The sequence below is a fragment of the Lycorma delicatula genome, chromosome 2 (genome assembly GCF_047948215.1).
Source record: "Lycorma delicatula isolate Av1 chromosome 2, ASM4794821v1, whole genome shotgun sequence".
Lineage (NCBI taxonomy): Eukaryota > Metazoa > Arthropoda > Insecta > Hemiptera > Fulgoridae > Lycorma > Lycorma delicatula.
Genome location: NC_134456.1, coordinates 181,454,396 through 181,476,919, shown reverse-complemented (window position 1 = coordinate 181,476,919; position 22,524 = coordinate 181,454,396). Strand labels below are relative to the sequence as shown.

The 22,524-nt window shown below is 31.9% G+C and overlaps 1 protein-coding gene across 1 annotated transcript in view; it reads right to left on the bottom strand.

Annotated features, from left to right (window-relative positions):
* Nucleotides 1–9,471: 9,471 nt before the first annotated feature.
* The window catches only part of LOC142319484 (lysosomal phospholipase A and acyltransferase-like), a 64,223-nt gene continuing 51,170 nt past the window's right edge, over nucleotides 9,472–22,524 (bottom strand). Inside the window, exon 7 of the mRNA XM_075356810.1 lies at nucleotides 9,472–13,814. Coding sequence (XP_075212925.1) covers nucleotides 13,592–13,814 — 223 coding nt within the window. The 3' untranslated portion in view covers nucleotides 9,472–13,591. The remainder of the gene's footprint in view (nucleotides 13,815–22,524) is intronic.

Here is a 22,524-nt window from a genome sequence, read left to right as displayed (position 1 = left end):
TGTTTTTCCTTCTATGTTCTCTATAGGGTTCATCTTGGTGTAACACCCAGCAATACTCTGCCGTCATCGTAGTAGTCCATTTTCCTTGATATCTCCTTTCCATTTCTTTCATGAAACCTCTCACCCATCTCTTCACTAATGGCATCAAAATTTTCAGGAAAATAGTCCATACGTGAATTTAGGAAGTGAACCTTGAAGCTAATGGAATAGGCTAAATTTTTGTACTTCTACAGCATGTTTTCAACGATTGATTTTAAGTTTGGATCCTTCTTATTGCCTAGGAACTTGGTTACTACATCTTTAAAGGCTCGCCAGGGTTTTTTTTCTGCAACTTCCATTTGTTTCTCTCTCAAAATTACCATTTTTGAGAAGTTTTCTAATGTCAGTACCAGTACAGACACCCTCTTTTAGTTTGACGGTTGATAAGACTGGAAATTTGTCACATGTATTTAAAATATTTAACGTCTCTTGGTAAGGCTTTGACAGATTGCTTCTTCATGTCTAACTTGATATGCAGAGGTGGAAGGAGAATTTATTCGGGTCTATGAGAACTTTTTGAAGCATAATTTTGGTTCCAGGTTCTAATGAAGCTCTTTTTGACTAATCTTTTCTTATTCTCTGTCTCTGCTATCCCATTCACACAAAACATAAGGAAATTTTGAGTAGCCTCCTTGCTGTCTTAGGAGCATCAATATTATTTAGAAATTGCCACATGTAATCCACTTATGACTGTCATATTTAATTTTATTTTGAAAGAATTCCAAATTATTGTAACCCTCTTTTAAATAGACAGAATGTCCGACAGGTATTGATGCATGCGTATTCCCATTGTGAAGAACAACTTTGAGGCTTCTTTTGGATAAATCTATGAACAATCTCCAATCAGTACTTTCATACGGAATGTTAAATTGAGTCAAAAGTCCACGTACATCAGTGCAGAAGACTAATTTTTCTTCTTCCAAAAAATATGTAAGAAAATCATTTTCTCTGTACCTGAACCAGGAAGATGAAGTGCCAGCTGCTAGCAGGTTCTTCTTTTTAAGCCTCGAACCAAGCAGTTCTGAATTTTCTGTAGTCAGATGTATGTCAAACCAAATCATTTAGTTCAGACTAATAAAGCTCTGCTGCACAGCTGTCTCTAGATTTGTACTCCTAGATATTATTTTCACTTAAATCACTTGTGGAACAAGTGCAGAATGGTGGTTGAAGAATAGCACTGGTAAGCCTAGACCATGAGGTCTAGGCTTACCAGGAGGACTGGGTGTAAAGCGGATGGCATATTTGGATAGACAATTCTTTTTTATTCTTCAAATTGAAACTGTGAACACAAGTTGAACAAAGGTAACAATCACTGGTGTGATATCTTGACTCTTGCCACACCATTGGAACTTCAAATCTGAACGCTTCTTGTTCACCCTTTGACTACTCTTTAAGTCCTTCAACACATGTATAGCAAACATAGTGGGGTGCCCAAGTTTTGTTTTGATCTCCTATTTACACTCCGAAATACGTGAGGTACACTTGTTGAATAAAACCTGTTAATTTATTTTTTGCCTTTCCAACATTAACTCATCACAGTTGTAACAAAAAGAATCTGCAGAATTTTTGCAGCCTCTTTGAAAATGGAAAGTTTGCTTTATGGCCTGAAAACATTTTCCATCAACAAACACATGTTTGATCTCGGAGGACAGAAAAAACTTGATATACAAATGCTGACAGTTGAGACAGCACTGATTGTAATTGCACAGTGCATGAGTGATGCGGAAAACTACCAATAAACATGTTTCATGTTGTTAAGTCTTGTCACAACCTGTCACTGTTTGCCAAGCTCTTCCACCATCTTGTCATTTTCAACCCAAAATCCCCACCTTCCTCTTCAGACCAATCAACTGTTCAGCTATAAGAATGCATAGTATAAGCCAAAAAAGTTAATATATCTTATTAATTATATAAAAATATTGTTTTATGTCTATTTTATAGTATCACATTTTTGCAATTTTTCAACTTATTTGGAAAAACTTCTCACGTGATGGAAAAAAAAAGGTTATTTTTTGATTCAGCGCTAAAAATACATAGGAATCAATTATCTAAAGTTAAAAAACATTTCACAACCCAAATTTTGTAGGCTTGTGATTGAAGATATCAATGTCCATCACCATTCTTGGAAATCACAATCATGTTCATCCCAAGTCAATATAGTTGATAGACTGAGCAGAACTTAGATCTCTGTTTATTGAATGATGAATTGTACACATTTATATCATCTTCATCAGATACATTTTCGTGCATCGATCTGTCCCTATGTTCAGCAATCTTATTCCCACATCTTACCTGGTGCGTTTCCAAAAACTTCTTTGGAAGCAAGCATAGACTGGTTGTAATCTCAGTCAATGAAAGTGATTTGCCTCAGAGTCAGCCAAGCAGATGCATGGTTCAGAAAGTGAACTGGATTGGGTACAAGGATTCCTTTGGCTGGTATGATAAAAGCGGTAGCATGATCCACCAACTTGCCAAGTTTGCATACCAAATTCTCGATAGCCCAAATGAATTCATCCCTTTAACATCTAGGAAGCCAAGGTAACCTGCTGTTCCTTGGTGGGATGAGGATTGCAGGTGCGCACTAAGAGGTCGGCGTAGGGCTTTGCATAATTTTAATCGAAGAACAACGACTGAATTGCTCTGCATCTTCTGCAATGCAAGGGGTTTGTCTTTGAGTGTTTAGGTGTGCTAAATGGAATTCTACATCAAATCAATTTCTCGTGCTACACATCATCTGTTGCATGGAGAAAGGTTCAAACCATGTGTGGATTGGAACAATTACCACAACTGATTGGACTGCAAAGTGACAAAAATCTTGTTACCCTGCCATAGTGACCACATTTGGAAGGTTGTTTAGGGCAGTTTCACTTACATCATTGTACTGCCCTGAGTTTGTGAGATATTAGTTGCAGGTAGAAAATATACTGTTGGTGACTGGAGACTCACAAAATGAATTCAACATACTTTTTTCTTATAATGAAATTTTATTATAATATCTTTTCTTATAATAAATAATTTTCTTATAATAATAATAAATAATATAAATATTATAATCTTATAAATAATTTCATTATAATTTTCTTATAATGAAATATGCCCTGAATAATTCTTGAGATACTTACCCTTGAAATGATAATATCATGCTTAGTATGTTATCACTTCTTCCAAGTATTTCTAGATTTTTGTCAGAGGCACTGGTTATTCCCATACTGAAACCTGGTAAAGATAAATCATGCAGGGAGACAAGTTATCTCCCTGTCTCCTTGACCAATACCCTGTGCAAGGTGATGGAACAAATTGTAAACTGTTGTCTAATGTGGTACCTTGAAAAAAACACCCTAATTGCCCCAGAACAGTGTGGTTTCCACCAGTATAGATCGTATAAGACCAGTATTGATCACATAATTGCCCTGGAAGATGCTATTTAAAATGCATTTTTACACTGCCAACGCTTGGTTGCTGTATTTTTTAATTTATAAAAGGTGTAACAACACAGCATGGAGAAGAGAAATCCTAAATACACTTCACGAATGGAGTGTACAAAGTAATCTCCTCTCAGTATCAGGGGTTTTCTCAGTAGTTTGTCCTTCTGAGTTCAAGTTGGAATGACATTATCTCAAAGTTCCACGCTGGAAAACGGAGTACCTCAGGGAAGTGTTCTTTGTTTGCTGTAGCCATAAATAATATTACAAACTAAGTGCAAAAACCAGTTGTGTTGTTTATTTGTAGATGATTTTTCTACTTATGTAGCATGTAAAATGTTAGCTACTACTGAGAGGCTGGTTCAAAATACAACAACCAGCTTAGAATCTTGGTGTAAATCTACTGGATTCATGTTTTCCCTGGAAAAAACAAAGTGAATTTGCTTTTCCTGGTTGAAGGGAGATGTTGATCCTCAACTATATTTGCATGGTGAACCAGTTGAGGCATGCACACAGGTTAGATTTCTAGGAATGTGCTTAGACCAGCCACTAACATGGGTTAATACATTTAAAGGAGCTGAAAATTAAATGTCTAAAAATGTTAAGATATGCTGAGGGTCCTATCTAATACCTGTTGGAGAGCTGATCGATCATATATGCATGTTGCACTTCTACCGAGCTCTAGTCTGTTCCTGATTAGATTACGGCTGTCTGGCTTATTTGTTGGCGTGGGCCATCGCACAAAAGATGCATTCCATCATTCATCTTGCCACGGGTGCTTTTCACTCAAGCCCTGTCATAGGTCTACTGGTGGACAGCAATGAGCCATCTCTTTGTTATAAACAGAAGCAAATGATATGCTCTTATGTGGCTCGCATTAAAGTGCTACCAACTCATCCAACCTTTGATGTGGTATTCTTCAACCAGCATGCTAATCAATACCAGGAACAGCCGAAATCTACTGCTCCTCTAGGCATCAGCTCAATGCCATTTTTCAGCTCATAATATACAATTACTTCCAGTCCTTACTGTTGCTTTAAGGGGGGTAATAACTTACCCCCCTTGGCAGCCTTCTCTTGTTAATTACTGCTTTGATCTCTGTCAGTTTAATAAGAAAACATAAATCCAGTTAATTTACAAATTGAATTTTATAATATTATAAATAACATGAATCCTGATGTTACAGTTTATACAGACAGCTCTAGAAACGTTAATTCTGTTTGTTATAGCAACAGAAAATAAGTACATCTTTGGCCTTTCCAACATTACCAGTATTTTCGTTTAGAACTGTGTGCCATTAATAAGGCCTTACATATAATTACCCCAAAATATCAACATTTTCTTGTTCGCTCCGATAAGATGAATACCCTACAGGTATTAATGACATATACTCTAATGATCTGTCTGTTTCCTGAGGAGGGTGGTTCATGATGAGTGACAAAGTTGAGTGGGATGCTTTTCACTTTCTTTTTTTTGTTTAGCCTCCGGTAACTACCGTTTAGATAATTCTTCAGAGGATGAATGAGGATGATATGTATGAGTGTAAATGAAGTGTAGTCTTGTACATTCTCAGTTCGACCATTCCTGAGATGTGTGGTTAATTGAAATCCAACCACCAAAGAACACCGGTATCCACGATCTAGTATTAAAATCCATGTAAAAATAACTGGCTTTACTAGGACTTGAACGCTGTAACTCTCGACTTCCAAATCAGCTGATTTGAGAAGACGCGTTAACCACTAGACCAACCCGGTGGGTTTGAGTGGGATGCTACCATGAACAAACTTCACCCAATTAAGAACACTGTTTCACCATGGAGCTTCTCATGCAGAAATAACCAGAGGAGGTTATTATTTGTTGTTTACAAATAGGGCACACTGGGCTTACTCATGGATATCTGATGACTCAGTTTGGATAATAGATGCACTCATGGATAACAGATCACCAGTTTGTGCTCGCTGTGACTGCTGACTGACAGTGCACCACATCCTGGTGGAATGTATCTGTTATGCGGCATTATGTAGCAAGTTTAAATGGGGGCTAACATTTAAACTATTTTAGGAGATGATGAAATGTTTTTATCTTATGCATCTGTTTATACTCAATAATTTAAATTACTGTAGTGTGTATCAGCTTTCCTGGTAGTTGCCATATAGCAGCATGAAATTCTAGTATTTTAATTGTGATATAGAACGTGTTTGTTTATTACAACAAACATGTGTCCGGAAGATGATAACGCCAAAGTATTTACTGTCAGAAAAAAATCATAAATCTGGTAAAATCTTTTTTTTGTACTTTTATAAGGTGTTATTTCTTTACCAATTCCATTAGAAATACTAATTATCATTATTTAATTTAAAATGAACATTTTTGCTTTGTTCGTTGATCAACAGATTGACTGATCGATTCTTTCATTGATAGATTACTTTTGAATCTTAATTTGAATTTCTCATAAGAACTCCAACCAACAACCTTCACTATTTGATTTATTTATTGTAGTATTCATTTGTATTGCTTCCCCTTAATATTTTTTCCAATTTCTATGCAATAGTTTTTTATTTTCACACTAAGTAATATTTATCTTTTTTTCTCTATTTAATCAAAAAGCTTTTTTATTGCTGACGTGATTGATTAAAATTACTTTAATAACTTACTAAAGGTAAGTTATTAAATAAATGACTAGTCTTTTTTTTTCTTCTGATCTTTCAGCCAAATAGTATAATCAATATTCATACACATACATTAGATATATGTATCCTTAAGAATCAATCTTTTTTTTTGTTTTCATTTATTTAGGATTGTATTTAGTTTTGAATGCAACTTTCACTTGCTGATTCTATCAAAATATCTTTCTTACTTTGCCAATCCTTCAGGATTTTACAAGCTAGATAAGTGAACTCAACTTCTATCCTTTCTCCATTCAGTAATATGCTCACAGGGTCTGTCTTTACAACAGACCATGGATTATTTTTCTACTGGACATAAAGTTCTTTAAAATTTGTATTACAATTTCTAATTACACATAGTTATTCGGTACTAATGTATCGTTTATTCCATCAACCATTTAGCAAAACTGGTTCAGTGTAATTACTGATGTATTACAATTATTTTCTACATCTGTTACAGTACATTGATTTATGAAATGTTATGAGCAATCGATAATTTGTTTTTATTTTTACATTCTACTAGAAACTGAGAAAAAATCTTTCTTTATATGACATTCTAGTTTTTCTTACATGCAAAATTTATTTACAGTTTAACTCACAATATTATTCATTTTCACTTATGTAAAATGTGACCAATCATACAGAAAGTTTAAAGTCCTTATGACTTGAATTCTCAACTACTGAATTACAATTATTTTCTTCAAAAAGATATGTTATAAGGTGAGTAAATTTTAATTATAATAGTTTAACTGAAAAAAATAAAATTAATACAAATGCTAACAATTAAATCTCATTTAAGAAATATTTCAAAATTAAAATTTATCATCAAATAATTTGACAATGGTGTGAGCATAAAATAATTAATTAAAACAGCTATCATAATGCAAATTTCATAAGTTCTAGTAAATGATGCATTAGACAGCTAGTTAATTAGAAACACTTGAATGCTAGTGTTCCTCAGTTTCATTTTATAGCTTACTTAATATATCTACCAACAATACTGACTTCTGTGGGAGAACTGTAATGTCTTAACTTTTTATCCAGAAGACAACATGGTTTGAATTCCATCCAGGTATGACATCTTTTCATAAGCTTCATAACTTCCATTCCATATTTTCAAGCATAACCTTAGAACAGTTGGATTTACAGGAATATAAAAAAAATCAATTTTTTATAAAATTTGAATAAAATTATTTTTATAATTTACTACTGTTATTATTTATCTTGGTCCACTTTCAGCATAATATATCATCTAAAATGGAAATTTTTCAAGAAGTTCGGTAAATTTATATTCATATTTAAATTTCAAATATGATAGTTACACTTTAAATATTTTTTCTAGTCCTCCAGTTTCCTGGACCTTTATCCGGTCAGCTGGATACAGTCATCATGAAGTTAGTCAAGAATTGTGGCCCTGGTTATTATATAAGGAGTTTCATAAGTCCAACCACATCTCAGGAATATCAATAGCCAACAGGACTTCTCCAGTGTAATTTACACGTTTGCAATGATGGGATAAATTATATAAATCTTTAAGAGTGGAAAAGGACTGGTTGTAAGCACAAGATAAGTTACCTATTTTATCTTCTTCATGTATTTTATTCAAATTTAAATTTGTTAAAATGGGATTTTTTAAATAATGGCTTTTTAAAAGTGTAATTAAAATTCTCAAAATTTATTATTTTTTAAAATAAATTAAATATAAAAAGTATCTAAATTAAAAATTTTTTTTTTTTAATTTTAGCACTAGCCTTCTTACATACCAAGAATCTTAAAGGATAAACCCACATCCTTTCAAAACTAACATAATCTTTTTTTAAATATAACTTTTTCCACATTTTTCAAAATTCTGAAAAAAAGTGAAAATAGAATTCTGAATTTAGGTTGCCTGCAATATTTATGGTTATGACATATAATGTAAATATATGTTAACAGATTCTCAAATAACTCAAGATAAATATTAAAAAGCACGACTACCAAAAAAAAAAAACTGCTCTTTAGGACAATTAAAGAGGGTGCAGATGACAATCTTGTACGTAATTAAAAAAAAATATATTTAAACATAAATATACAAATTTACATAGCCTATGACACTCCTGGTAACATAAGGATTACAACACAGGATCACTCATCTAAATTGGTTCAGCTGTTGAGCTGCTATGGTGGACCAAACATACATATATACATACACCCTCTATATATTACACTCCTCTTTTTGGGCAGTCAAATAAATAAAGTCCATTTCTGAGTATATCATTTAATTTTTGTTTTAGTTTTAGTTCCATCGTGATTTTGTATTATACTACCAAATACCATGTTTGAATTTTAAAAATTGTAAGATTGGTTGTGAAGATGTTACAAAATTTCCAAATAACCAAGATCTGTTAGATCATAAGTGTACCTGATGCATGCAAAGGTTAGTTTTCAATCTGTTAACAAATACTGTGTTAGAATTTTGAAAATTGGATGATTGTTTGCAGATATTACAAGAACACCCCACTGCATCTCCCAAACCAATGTCTCAGGGGCATCCATTTGTTCTCAGTTGATGGTGATGATTGGTCTAGCCTCACACAAGGTGCTCACATCACATCACCACTCTTGCCTCACATGCAGTTCCCACAGGAAGCTCATTAAACAGAGATTTTTAAAAATCTTTTTAATATTATTTTTTATTTAATATAAATTTAATTCTATTATTTTTGTAATATTATTCGACTGATTTGAATCATTCAGTTCAAACCCAGCTAATACAGTCATAGAAGCTCACAGTTCATTAAAGTTTGTGCTTCAATCGAAAAATCTCCACTATTACATTTTACACACACATATATATATATTTGACACTCCTGGCAACAAAAAGACTCTAACAAAGGGTCATACATCTAAACTGGTTCAGTCATTGACTGCTTTGGTGTAACAGATATACATACACCTTAAAAGCATTACACTCCTTTTTGGGCAGTCATGTAATAAGCCACAGTCAGCTATATGGTAATGAACCCATTCCCACACAAACACTGAAAGTATGTAACTAATAACACAATTATTATTAAATGAATGTGAGCATGTTCATTTACATTAAGGGCTTGCTGATAACATTCTTTAGAAGGTTAACTCCAAGAAGGCCATAAAATTCCTGCAAAGCTCAGAAAAACAATTTTTTTAATTTAATTAAATTAAAATTAATTAGAATAAAAAAAAAACAAAACAAAACATGCTTTCCCAGGAAAAACGTTTTGAAGATGTAAAACATCAACTTTTTTTCAACTGAAAGATATACCTTAAATAATGAAAGAAGGCAAAAAGAAAATGTTTGCATTAAAATTAAATACAATATAATATAAATTAAAAAAAAAACAACAATATTTATTGAAAACATTCATATAAAATGTTTAATTAATATACATGTAATTCATACATAATAACTAAAAACATATTTAAAACAAAAGAACTTTCTATATAATTAACATTTATTATATTAGAATTATTTGATTACAATTACATAGAAAAATCCTATTTAAGCATAAAAAGCAGCATGTAATATTTTAAAAGTAAAAATAATTCTATATAATCACAATTCTTAATTAAAAAATTTATAAAAGTTTTTGGTAAATTCACCTAAGAATAAATTAAGTTTTAGAAAATATTAACATAATGGAAGATAAATTCTGAAGGATTTCTTTGTTATTCATTTTTACTTTTATAAACTATAAAAGAAAACACAAATAATTTAACAATTAGATCTAATAAAATCTGGAAGAACAAGTACATTATTATATTTGTTTACACGAATCGCTTCCCTCTACGATGGAGTGGTAGTATCCACCTTTCATTTGGAAGGTTCACATTTGAATTTAGGTTCAAATACTAAAACTTTCCACATTTCATTCATTCAAGGAGACTGGCATCAAGATGGGTAAATCTACTGCCTGAATCCAAAAATCTGGGAAGATGGGAATAAAAAGATTCCCTTCTGTACTGCATATGTAATTGTTTACATAAATTTCCTATATAATTTCTACAGTACCATAGTATACAGAGAAACTTCACCATGACTAGAGTTTAAAATATCAAAACATGAATAATTTCAACGTTTTATTCATGCAGTGCAAGTAAAAATAAATTTTATCACAATTTTATACAAATATTTACAAATAAAAAATATATTTTTTGGTATTTAATTATTATATAATAATAAAGGAAGACTTTGTGTTTAGCACTGTAAATAGCTGAATAAATTTTTAACTCATTCAGTACCACTGCAATATTAAAGTGAACAGAATATGGTACATTATATACCAGTTATAGTTATAACAAACAGTACAGTCAGTGTATGACAAACAATTCTGACTGTAGTTTGTAGGAAATAGAACTGGAGACCAAATAATTAAAAAAATATTTTTTTATTTTTGACTAAAAACTGAAATATTCCTGGTATCTAAACAGGAAACTTATTTTTAGATAAAAATACAAAAAAAAATCCTAAAAATTTACTTCACAATTTTATCTATTAATAGAAATTAAATGGTGCTGAAATAACTAATAAAATAAAAATTTGTGTGAACAGTTAATTACTAATATACTTAATATAATGTAGTTACATGTTTTAAAAATCATTTATTAATAAAACAAAATCTTTTTCCTAATGAGTACAAACATGAATTAACAATTGAAAACTAATTTAAAAAAAATGTATGTATATAATATATACTACAAACTGAAGAAACCCAAAAAAAATTAAGAAACATACATTATTTCTACATTAAAAAAAAAATTACACTAAAAAGCATACTTAAATGGAAGTTTTATGAAACTTCTAGAGTACTCCCCCAATGTTCGATCTGTTGAACATTAAGTAATAATCTTTTTCATACAATGACACCAATAGTCAATTATCAACTGAATAACCACCATGCATTTTACTAATTCTATTTTACTTATCACAATTCTATTTTACTTATCTACTTTTTAATTATGTTTTATTTGATTTATCAATAAAAAACACTTCACATTATTATTACATATACATGATAAAAGAAAGCCTTTTTCTGATTTTGTAATATTCTCTTAGTTTTATTTAGATTTCATAGCTGGGATTATATGTATGTGTAATGAAACTGTCTTGTCTTGACTTTTAAATAAATTCTTATACGACAACCACCTTCCCCATCATGCAGTTCTCTGTGAGGATTTTGTTGAAAATAATGTGATTTTTACTATTGATAGATTGATCGGCTGTCATCAAGAGTTCATTGTGTCATCTTCCATCAAGTCTTTTAGTTACGCGGATGCATGTAAGCACTAAACTGTTAAGGGTAGTTCATGATTTTGTTTTATTAATTATTAAGATTAAGAATTTTCTTCTTACTTATTTCATTACAACTTACACTTTTTCAACAACTACATTGTTTCACACATCAACATATTTTTTATGCTTTTTAAAAGTCAGAGTAATACGAGGTGCGACAATAAAGTAATGAGACTGATTTTTCTTTGCAAGATGTGGCAACCCTACAGCTTGCATAGGCACACCATCTTTGACCTTGGTCTATAAGCTACTTGTAGTCCAAGCGGCACATTGATGCAACTGCTCAGTCGTGAGTTGTGCTGTAATAAGTGAACACATGTTTGTGTCTCTCGTCACAGAAATGAAACCGCAAAATATTGGGAACGGTATGCCATTTCTTTTTGCGTTAAATTGGGTGAAAACGCGACGACAACTTATGGTAAGCTTCAGAAAACTTTTGGAGAGGAGGTTATGTCAAGAGCTCAAGTTTTTCGGTGGCATAACATTTTTAGTGAAACAGAACGAATGTTGCAGATGAAGACCGCAGTGGACGACCATCAACCTCACGGACAGATGTCAACTTGACCAGGGTGCGTGAAATCGTACGATCTGATCAAAGATTATCCGTGAAAATGATTGCAGAAGAACTCAACATCAATCGAGAAACGGTTCGTCTCTTATTAACTGAAGATCTTGGTATGAGAAAGATTTGTGCAAAAATGGTCCCCAAAAATCTCACACAACAGCAGCGAGAAACACGGAAAAATGTGGCAGCCGATCTGTTAGAGCAAATGGAAATCAATCCAGATTTGTTGAGCCGTGTTATCACTGGTGATGAAGGTTGGTTTTTTCAATACGATCCAGAGACAAAACGCCAAAGTTCGCAGTGGTGCTCAAAGGGATCACCCAGACCAACAAAAGCTCGCATGTCAAAGTCAAAAGTGAAATGGATGCTTGTGTGCTTCTTTGATTCCAAGGGAATTGTTCATAAAGAGTGGGTGCCCCCTGGACAAACAGTTAACAATATTTCTATAAAGAAATTTTAGAAAGACTTCGTAAATGAGTTCTTCGTGTCCGTGCCAACATTGCTGATAATTGGATTCTGCATCACGATAATGTGCCATCATACTGCTCTGTTAGTACAGCAATTTTTAACCTCAAAACAAATTTCAGTACTACCACAGCAACCTTATTCACCAGATATTGCTCCGTGCGGCTTTTTTCTATTTCCAAGAGTCAAAATGGCGGTCAAGGGACACCATTTTCAAACAACACAAGATGTCCAAAAAGCTGTGACGAGGGTCTTGGAGGATATTACAGAAGATGAGTTCCAGAAATGTTACCATCAATGGCAGAAGCGCTGGAATAAGTGTGTGCAATCAGAGGGGAACTACTTTGAAGGAGACAACACTAAACATGACTAAAACGGTAAGCAACATTTTTTTTCACATCAGTCTCATTACTTTATTGTCGCACCTCGTATATCTTTCATAAACATACTATAGATATATCATGATTTGACTTGGAGACTCGCAAGAAAATATATAAAAATGAGTCAAGAGATCAAAGCATAAGAAATGCAAAGAATTACAATACATTGGCTGAAATTTAGTACAGGGGCAAAGCTACATGACTAAACAAAGGAACAATGGCTAACTAAAGTAAACATAAAGCATATAAAAAATAATCATTCTACTTCTGAAAATGTACAAAATAAAGAAAAAAAAAATTATAAAAAAATTATTAAATTTGAAAGAAGTGAAACAACAAATTCATAACAAAACGTAATTCCAAACATAGGAAACTATATTAAGAAAAAAACAGTACACCCAGAAATCTCAAGTTTGCTATCTTCATAAATTCTAATACTAATTAGGAATCCAATTAAAAATGTTGTATGTCACATTTAAACAGTATACTATCTTCTTAATATGTAAGTCAAATATTACCTTAAGTATTTTATATCACAGAGTTATGAGATACATTTAAAAGACAACTAAATATAGACTGAGATGAAGATTTAACCAAGAAAATATTTAAAAAAATAAAGAATGGTAAATGTGTCAAATATTTTGTGACTATAAAATTTTTGTGAATCTAAATTTGTACTTAAATTACTTGGTTGGCAAAAATCTACAAAAGTTAATAATAGATTAATTGAGTAATTAACATCATCATAATTTATCGAGTACTTTAATTATATAACTAACAATACGCTGATCTCGTAAAACAGCCATGTGATCAATATCTGGGAATTTCTGATGGTAAACCTTTTGTTTTTGTTGAGACTGCCAATGTAAACATCCTTCTAAGCTTCTTGCATTTACAGTTCCATCACCATCACCAAAAATAAATGTAGGATAACCATCAGGAAATTTACCCTTTTTATAAGCAAGTCTGAAAAATAAATAAATGTAGATATTTAAAAAAAATTCTCATTTTTTATTATTTTATATCAAATTCATTTAAAATTACTAGCTAGTTTAACAATATTAATATAATTTACAATAAAAACATATTTTTATGTTTATTTAAGATCTCTTTAATATACAAAAAGAGATCCTGATTAAGTGCATTCATTAGAAACTAATGGTAAAAACACATTTATCCTTTCAGGGAATGTATGAGGGCGGGTTTGAAGACAGGTGGCGTTGCTGGGGAAAGTTGGCATTACTACAGTATACTACCATATATCAAATGATGTCATACAAAATTTCAGACTGATTCATACATAAGTTTTTATTTGGCAGACATTTGTATTAAATGTAATTGGTGTTTTTCAATACACTAGGAAAGAAGAATATCAATCTATAATTCGTTTTTTATTTTTGGATGAAATTATGTGTGAAGAAATAAAAGTGAAGTTGAATTTTGTCTGTAGGGACTATTCACCATCTATGACAACTGTGAAATATTGGTTTAATGAATTTAAATGTGGCTGTACATCTGTTTTTGATGAGGAGCACCCAGCAGACATGGTTACTGAGGATATCATTGAAAAGGTCGTGCTTCTTGCTGGTCACCAAATGAAAGTGCACGAAGTAGCAGAGGCTGTAGGAGATGTCTTAAACATGGAATGGAATAAACATTTTATATGATAAGTTAAGAATGAGAAAGCTGTAAACCTGATAGGTGCTGCGATTGCTCACTTCAGACAAGCAGATACAGCTGTCGACTTCAAAGCAGTGTTTGAATCACTTTAAGCAAAAACCGCAGAGGTTTTTGTGTAAGTCATCACCACTGATGAAACCTGGATCCATTACTATATGCCAGAGACCAAACGACAATCAAAACAACAGTTTTTTCCAGGCGAATCTGCTCCACAGAAGGCCAAGAAGGTCATGGTACGTTTATTTGGGATGTGAAGGGAGTAATCCTCATAAACTTTCTGGAAAAAGGAAGTATAATCATGGGGTTGTAAGTGAATTACTGGAATGATTCAATGAGAAGTTTAAACAGACACACCCTCACTTGGCAAAGAAAAACGTGCTGTTTCATCATGACAACGCACCAGCTCACTCATCCAGAATGCAGAATGTTGTTGCCAAATTGCATGAATTGTGCTACAAATTGCTGCTGCATCCACCGTACTCGCTCAACCTGGCTCCCTATGAATCCTTTCTGTTCCCCAACATGAAAACATGACTGCGGAAAAAAAAATCTGGCTCAAACAAAGAGGCCATTGTTGAGACAAAAGCCTATTTTGAAGAGTTCAATAGACGTATTTTTTTGGAGTTTTAAAAATGGCAGGGATTTTGGGAAAAGTGTATCCTCCTAAAAGGAGATTATCTTGAAAAATAAAAATACAAATTTCTGAAAAACTTGCATTTTCATTCCTAACACAGGTACTTATTGATCTACCCTCATATCTTGGAAAACAAGAGTATGAGAAGTAAGGAAAATACCACAAAATCAATTAATCAGTGATTAATGTAAAGCTACATTAATCACTCTAAATACTAATTTATTCTTTAAATAACTGTAGGAACTAGGGGCATAGCTATTTACAAAGAAAATATTAATTAAAAAACTTGCATTAAAGATCCAATTGGTGATAAGAGGAACTTTGAAATATGTGGAAAATGTGTCACACCTAGTGGGAATTTAAACCAACAAGGGTTCACCTGAACTCATCAATCAAGAATTGTGTCTTTTATAGTTTGATCACTTTTCAGTGTTGATGATTTTAATTTACACAAATATATTAATAAATGTAACATTAAATATATTATTCAACTACATACAAAAGTGATTTCCTAACCATTTTAAAATAAGCGCCATTAGTAAGAGCACCACTGATAATTTCATTAGTGAAGAAGTTACACTCATTCCAAAAATATTTCAGAGTATTATCTTGTTTCTATCATAATTATCATGTAGTAATTAATATTATGAAAATAAAAATGTATGATGAGAATAATAAACATACTAATTCTAGTGTTTTTCTTTCTTAATAGTATTCTACTAACTTAAATATTTTCTTTATAAATATACAGAGCGAGTTAAAAGTATGGAAACCCCTCAACAATTTTAAATTGTTCCAGGTGGAATACTAACACCTTTTGTGTGATAAATAATTTTAAAGGTCTCTTTTAAACAAGAAAAATTGTATAAATAAGAAGTTGGAGCGATGTCTGTACCAAAACTGGTGGCGGGATAAAGTTTGGATTTTGAAAATTACTAAATTTAAAAAGTTCAAATAATAAAATTAAATAAAAAGAGATTAAACTGAATTAAATAAAAATTTAATCTAATTTACTTAAAATATATTTTAAAAGTTAGGTAAATTAAAAAAGATTTAAAAAATTAATTTTTTAACATAAAAAATTGTGTTTGTTCCAATTTTATGAGTAAATAAATAAAAATACTGTCACCTAATCATGCTGATCATTGATGGTCTCTTACCAATGTTACAAAAATGAAGCTTACTTTATTATAATGTAATATTCCATTTAGAGTGTTTCATTACTACACTGTTTCTTATGAGAATTTATTGTGATTGGTTGGTTAATTGATTTTATCTACCTTTACTACATTTGCAAGCCATTTTCTGTTATTTACATTTGTTTTACCGTTTTTGTAGTAGTTTTTACTGAATTAATTTTTTTTGTGCTACCTGCTTACATTGCTATCAAGATGTCGCACTTGGCCCGGAGAGGGCCATGCTTTTAATGATGAGGGGTTTTGGTGATAGAGGTAGATTGTATGTATAATGAAGTTTGTGAATTGTTCAATGTAACATTAATTAATTGTAACCCCATTTCAAAAGGTACAGTGTCAAAAACCACCCAAAGATTTGAAGAAACAGAGAGCATTAATAATAAGGGAAATCTGAGGAGACCTAAATCTGCAACAAATAATAACAAACTGTTATGAGATTATGCAAGAGTTTATTGAATATCCTCATCCCTTGTCTCGAACAGCAGAACGAGAACATAACATTAACCAAAGTTCAGTGATCTGAACATTAAAAATTGAAAATTTCAAACAATTTCCAAATTCCATCCTGGCACAAACTGCCAGACTATCAAACAACAGGAGGACATTTCAGACATTTATCAAAATGAAATGTAAGTAAATAAGCAATTTTTTTAAACACATTTATTCAATAATATCCATTTAATGAAATTTTTATTTTCAACAACTTCTTTAAATATCAATGTAATTTTTTCAAAATCCAAACTTTACGCTGCCACCATTTTGGGTACAGACATCATACCAACTTCTCATTTATACCATTTTTCTTTCTTAAAGAGACCTTTAAAATGATATATCACACAAAGGATGTTACCATTTAAAATATTCTAGTTACAACCTCTAGCCCTCCCCAAGGGGAAAAATTCCATTTCTCATAAAAAGGTTAAGTAGTTGTCTGATACCTTATCCTGAAAATTACAGTATTCTACTTGGAATGGTTTTAAAGTTGTTGGGCTTTCATAATTTTGTCTCGCTCTGTATGATAGTTTCTCATTTAATGTTGAAATTAAAATTTTTAAACATAATACTTCTCTAATTGTTCTTATCGTAATACATAACAAATTTAAGTAAAATTATTTCAATTTTGACAATTTTTATTTATGAAACAAGGTTATACATAATAACATTCTTGTCAGCAATCATGGCAAAAATTTGAACAAAAAACTATAGAGGGAGATTACATACATTATAAATTATGTATATTTATGAATGAGATAAGAGTATATGAATGATTTATTGTAAATTTATAATAATAACATGAATGATATTCAATACATAAATTATACAATTGTTAAGAATTTATTTAAAGCTTTAATTAGTCTTACTTCATGTAGTGTTTTTGATATCTGCTTTTATTCTAAAGATAATAAAATAAATGAACCTATTTGAAATATGAATCTTTATGTTGTTAAGATACAATAGGAATATATTTTCTCTATTAGTAACACGAGCTGAAAATATATTCGACAAGTGAAACAATTTTAACCTTCAGATTTCCTTGTTACATGTCTCTTAAGTTTAGCAATAGTTTGTCATTAAGTATGTGAAACTGTAAATTGCTTTTTCTTAAAATAAATTATAAAAAGTGCATATAATTTCATACTATGATGAACAATTGTAAAAGAAACCTAAACCACCAAGTTTTGGGGTTTAGGAACAGTTTCTGGAAGCAACAGATGGTAAATAATGAAACTTGAACTTATCAAAGCAGTGTTTTTCTTTTTTTTTATAAACTATATAAAGAAACAATGTTTTAAGTTTATTAATTATCCTACAAATTTTATAAGAGAAATTTGATTTGAAAATAAATAAAAATATAGTAAAGCTAATAAATATAATAAAAATAAATATTAAGAATAATTAAAACAGTCTGATAGAAGATAATGATATAAAATACCAGAAGTGCGATTAGTTAAACAGCAAAATTACAATAGTTGGATGATTCTAGAAAAACATTAAACACTGATTTCCTAAGCAAGAGGAACCTGCAGAAAATAAATTGCTCATTTCAAATAGATTTAGGAACAAGAAAAACACTTTTGCATTTATAAAATAATAAGTTCTAAGTATAGCACTTTCAGCAGCAAACAACATTAAAAAAATTGAATTCAATATTTTCAAACTGTATGACAAGGAAAAACTTGTAAAGAATTCTAACTAGAAGAACTATATAAGTAAGTAAATGTCAGTTGATTTACTAGATACATTTTCCAGTAGGTAAAAGATTATCTGATTTAATAATAGAAAAGTGTAAAAACTATAAAGGAAAATAAAGGACAAAATACATAAAGTAAATAATTGAAAACGTAGGAGGATACTTCAGGTGTTTTGAAATTAACAGATTAGCACAGAACAGAAAACAATGGAGAGCTACACTAACGTAGTCAAATAAACTATGAAAAAAAAAGAAGAAAAGAAGCTGGCAAATCAAGAAATAATATAATTATTTTAAACAATTATTTGTTTAATATTTCTCTAGTAATTGCCACTAGCATACAAAAAGCTACTTGTAGTGATGGTCATTAGTAAATCATGCATTGTCTCTTTCTGATAGTATAAACAGAGTGTCCAGGATATATGTATCCAAAAGTAATGGCCGGTATTTAGAAAACCAGTCATTGTAATCTTTTAAACATAGGCACAACTGACAGGAAATATCTTCAAGATTTGTTCTGTATACTCTCAAGGTCAGCAGATACACATGCACAGGCAAGCTGACTCACAGTGAAAAATGTAGTTAGTTGAGATATGGAGCCCACAACAAAAGGTTCACTGGTTAGCAGAGTTGCAATCAGTTATGTGTGTTCAAAGGCGTATATGAACTGAATGGAATAATAGTCTCTGTCTTTGAAGTTCTTAAATCTGTTGATTATTTTCCTGAATTCATCTCTATTTTGTAATGATGTCTTCTATAATTGACATTTCTTCCAGGTTCTTCTGTGCTTTTTAAGCCAGTTGGTCACTGTTTGTCTATCTGTTGTCCATCTGTGTAAGGTGGTTGAAGATCCTTTTTTGGTCAGTCTATCGCCCATTCTGCTGAGGTATCTACAGATACCTCAGCAGAAGAGATTTATTTATCTCTTCCACATGATGTCTGAAAAGGTCTCTGTGTACTTGTATAGGCTCTCATTTATCTATATTTTCCATGTGCCATCTTCTATTTTCCTTCATCCTAATATCTTCCTGAGTATTTGCCTTTCTCTTTTCTCAATTTCTTGCTTTCTCCTTTCTTGTTGAGTGTTAGGCATTCTGATGTGTATAGCCCTTTTGGTTTGACAACTGTGTTGTAATGTCTGATTTTGGCTTTGTAGGATATGCTGTGTTTGTTGTATCTGTTTTGCTTAATTTCATACACTTGTTCCCATCTTTTAATGCGTTCTATGTTTGATGTTTTATCCAGTCTCTTAAATAGTTAAAGTTGTCTACTCTTTTGATGTTGCTACATTTCATCTTCATATACTTTTCCTTTTGTTGTTTATTTTCCATGTATTCTATTTTTTCATAAGAGATTTGTAGGCTGGTTTTTCTAGCGATTTCTTACAGTTTCTCAATCATTCCTTGTGCTTGCTCCTTGCTCTATGCTAGTAAGCGATATCACCTGTGAATGCTAAACACTCTATTACCAGATTGTCTTTCCTTTTTCCTAATTGTAACCTTTTGATGTCTTCTTTTTTCAGTTACTGTTTCCATATTCTTATTACTTTTTCCAGAATTAGGTTGAGTAGACTGGGTGATAGCCCCATCACCTTGTCTCACTCCGGTTTTCATTTCAAACAGTTCCGATATTTCTCCAAGGAATTTATCTTTGGAGGTAGGGTTGGTTAGGGTTTGTTTGATTAATTCTTGTTTTTCTGTTAATGCAAAATTCTTTTAGTGTTTGAAGAGCGATTGTCTGTAATGCAGACATAAGCTATTTTGAGATCCATGAATGTGACTACAGTGTTGGTGTATCTTGGTGCTTGGAGTCTGAAGATGTTTTTGAAGCTTCAGATTTGGTCCTCACAAGATCTGCCCTTTTTGAATCCTCCTTGACATTTTCTGATTAGATGGTCTGCTTGTTTGTCGGCTCTGTATAATCTGGCTTTGGATAGGATTTTGTAGGTTACAGGGAAAAGTGATATTCCTCTATAATTACTGCTGTCTATTCAATTTCCTTTCTTGTGCAAAGGATGGATGAGCAAACATTTCTAGTTATCTGGTATCTTCCATATCTCCTCGCAGATCTGGTGTATTTTCTTCATGAGTTTTTTTTTTTTACCTTATTTTAACATTTCTGCCATGATGCCATCCTTTCCTGTGTTTTGTTGTTTTTTAATGTTTTTATGATGAACTGGATTTCTTCTTCTGTATGTGGTTCTAATTCCACATAGGAGTTCTTGTTTGTTTTGAATCTGAGTCATTTCTGGGGTTCATTACAGTTGAATAGTGTCTGGAAATAGTTCGCTACTATTTGGCAACATTCCTTGTTGTTAAGTGCAAGTTTTCCATCCCTTATTCTAAAGCATAAGGTTGCAGGCTGGTAATCTCATAGTTCTTCATTGGTCTTGTAGAAGTCCCTAGCATTAGGCATCTTGAAGTCTTTCTCTATTTTTTCCAGTTGTATCTTGTATTTCCTCTTGGTGTATCTTACTATTTTCATTGTTTCCTTCCTCTGTTTTCTAAATTTGTTACATTTATCCTCTGCTTTGTTGAAGCGCCAGAGTTTCCATGCTACTGCTATTTTCTCCAGCACCTTATTACATTCTTCATTCCACCATCTGTGTCTTGGTTCCGCTATTCCTTTCTTTGCTTTGGTAAGAGTTTCTTTAATTCTGTTCCAATCTTTGCCTAAATCTTGTTTGTTCAGTCATTCCAAATACTTTTCCTGATTTCATCATAATATTTCCAAATATATTCTTGTATTTCCTCTTGGTGTATCTTACTATTTTCATTGTTTCCTTCCTCTGTTTTCTAAATTTGTTCCATTTATCCTCTGCTTTGTTGAAGCGTCAGAGTTTCCATGCTACTGCTATTTTCTCCAGCATCTTATTACATTCTTCATTCCACCATCTGTGTCTTGGTTCCGCTATTCCTTTCTTTGCTTTGGTAAGAGTTTCTTTAATTCTGTTCCAATCTTTGCCTAAATCTTGTTTGTTCAGTCATTCCAAATACTTTTCCTGATTTCATCATAATATTTCCAAATATATTCTGGGTTTCCTTGGTGTTCTCAATTTGGGTCTATTTGGTTGAAATTTAACTTCCAAAAGTTAGTGATCTGAAAACATGTTGATTCCTCTTTTTCTTTTGACAATTAGAATTTACTTTAGATTTCTAGTTGTTATTGCTACATGGTTAATTTGAAATTCTACCATTTTAGAGTCTGGGGAGACCCAAATTTTTTTTCTTTCTTGGGAGAGTTTTGAAGTATGTTGATATTAGTTTTACATTAAAGATTCTGCAGAAGGAAATTAGTCTTTCTCTGTTTCTATTTGTTCTCTTGTGGGCAGTGTATTCTTCCAGTTTTTTCTATGTTTATATTTGTTCTCTTGTGGGCAGTGTATTCTTCCAGTTTTTTCTATGTTTCTTGCTGATTTGGTGTTGAAATCACCAACTAGTAAAGTTCCAAGGAATTTCTAAAGGCGGACATGAAACCAGAAAAGACATCTAAAAGGATAAAGTCTTGTAAGACCTAGTCAGGTGACTTGGACGTGGAACTAAAAAATCTGAATTCCAGACTATCCACGAGAAGACCGACAAAGGGTAAAAAGAAAACAGAGGCAAACAACACCAAACCAAAGAAAAATGAGGGAAGGTGACACGCAGAGAAGAGAAATACACGGTCTCTCAAGCATCATAGTCAGAGGAGGATCAGCTCAATGTGCTGGACAGATGGGACGTTGACATGGAATGTACAGCAACTAGCTCCAAAACAAACCTGAAGAGACAGAAGAAATCGTCGTCGCCGACAGTACTGTCCTCTGCTGTAAAACAGATACACATCTCTGAACAGACACAGGGAGACAAAAACAGGGAAAGTGTGAAGAGACAACGGAAAACAGACAGAAACTGACATCATAGGACTTTATGAAGATGCTAAGGGAGCTCTGTTAAGAGGTTGAAAACCTTGACTCCCTTCTGCAACCACATAACA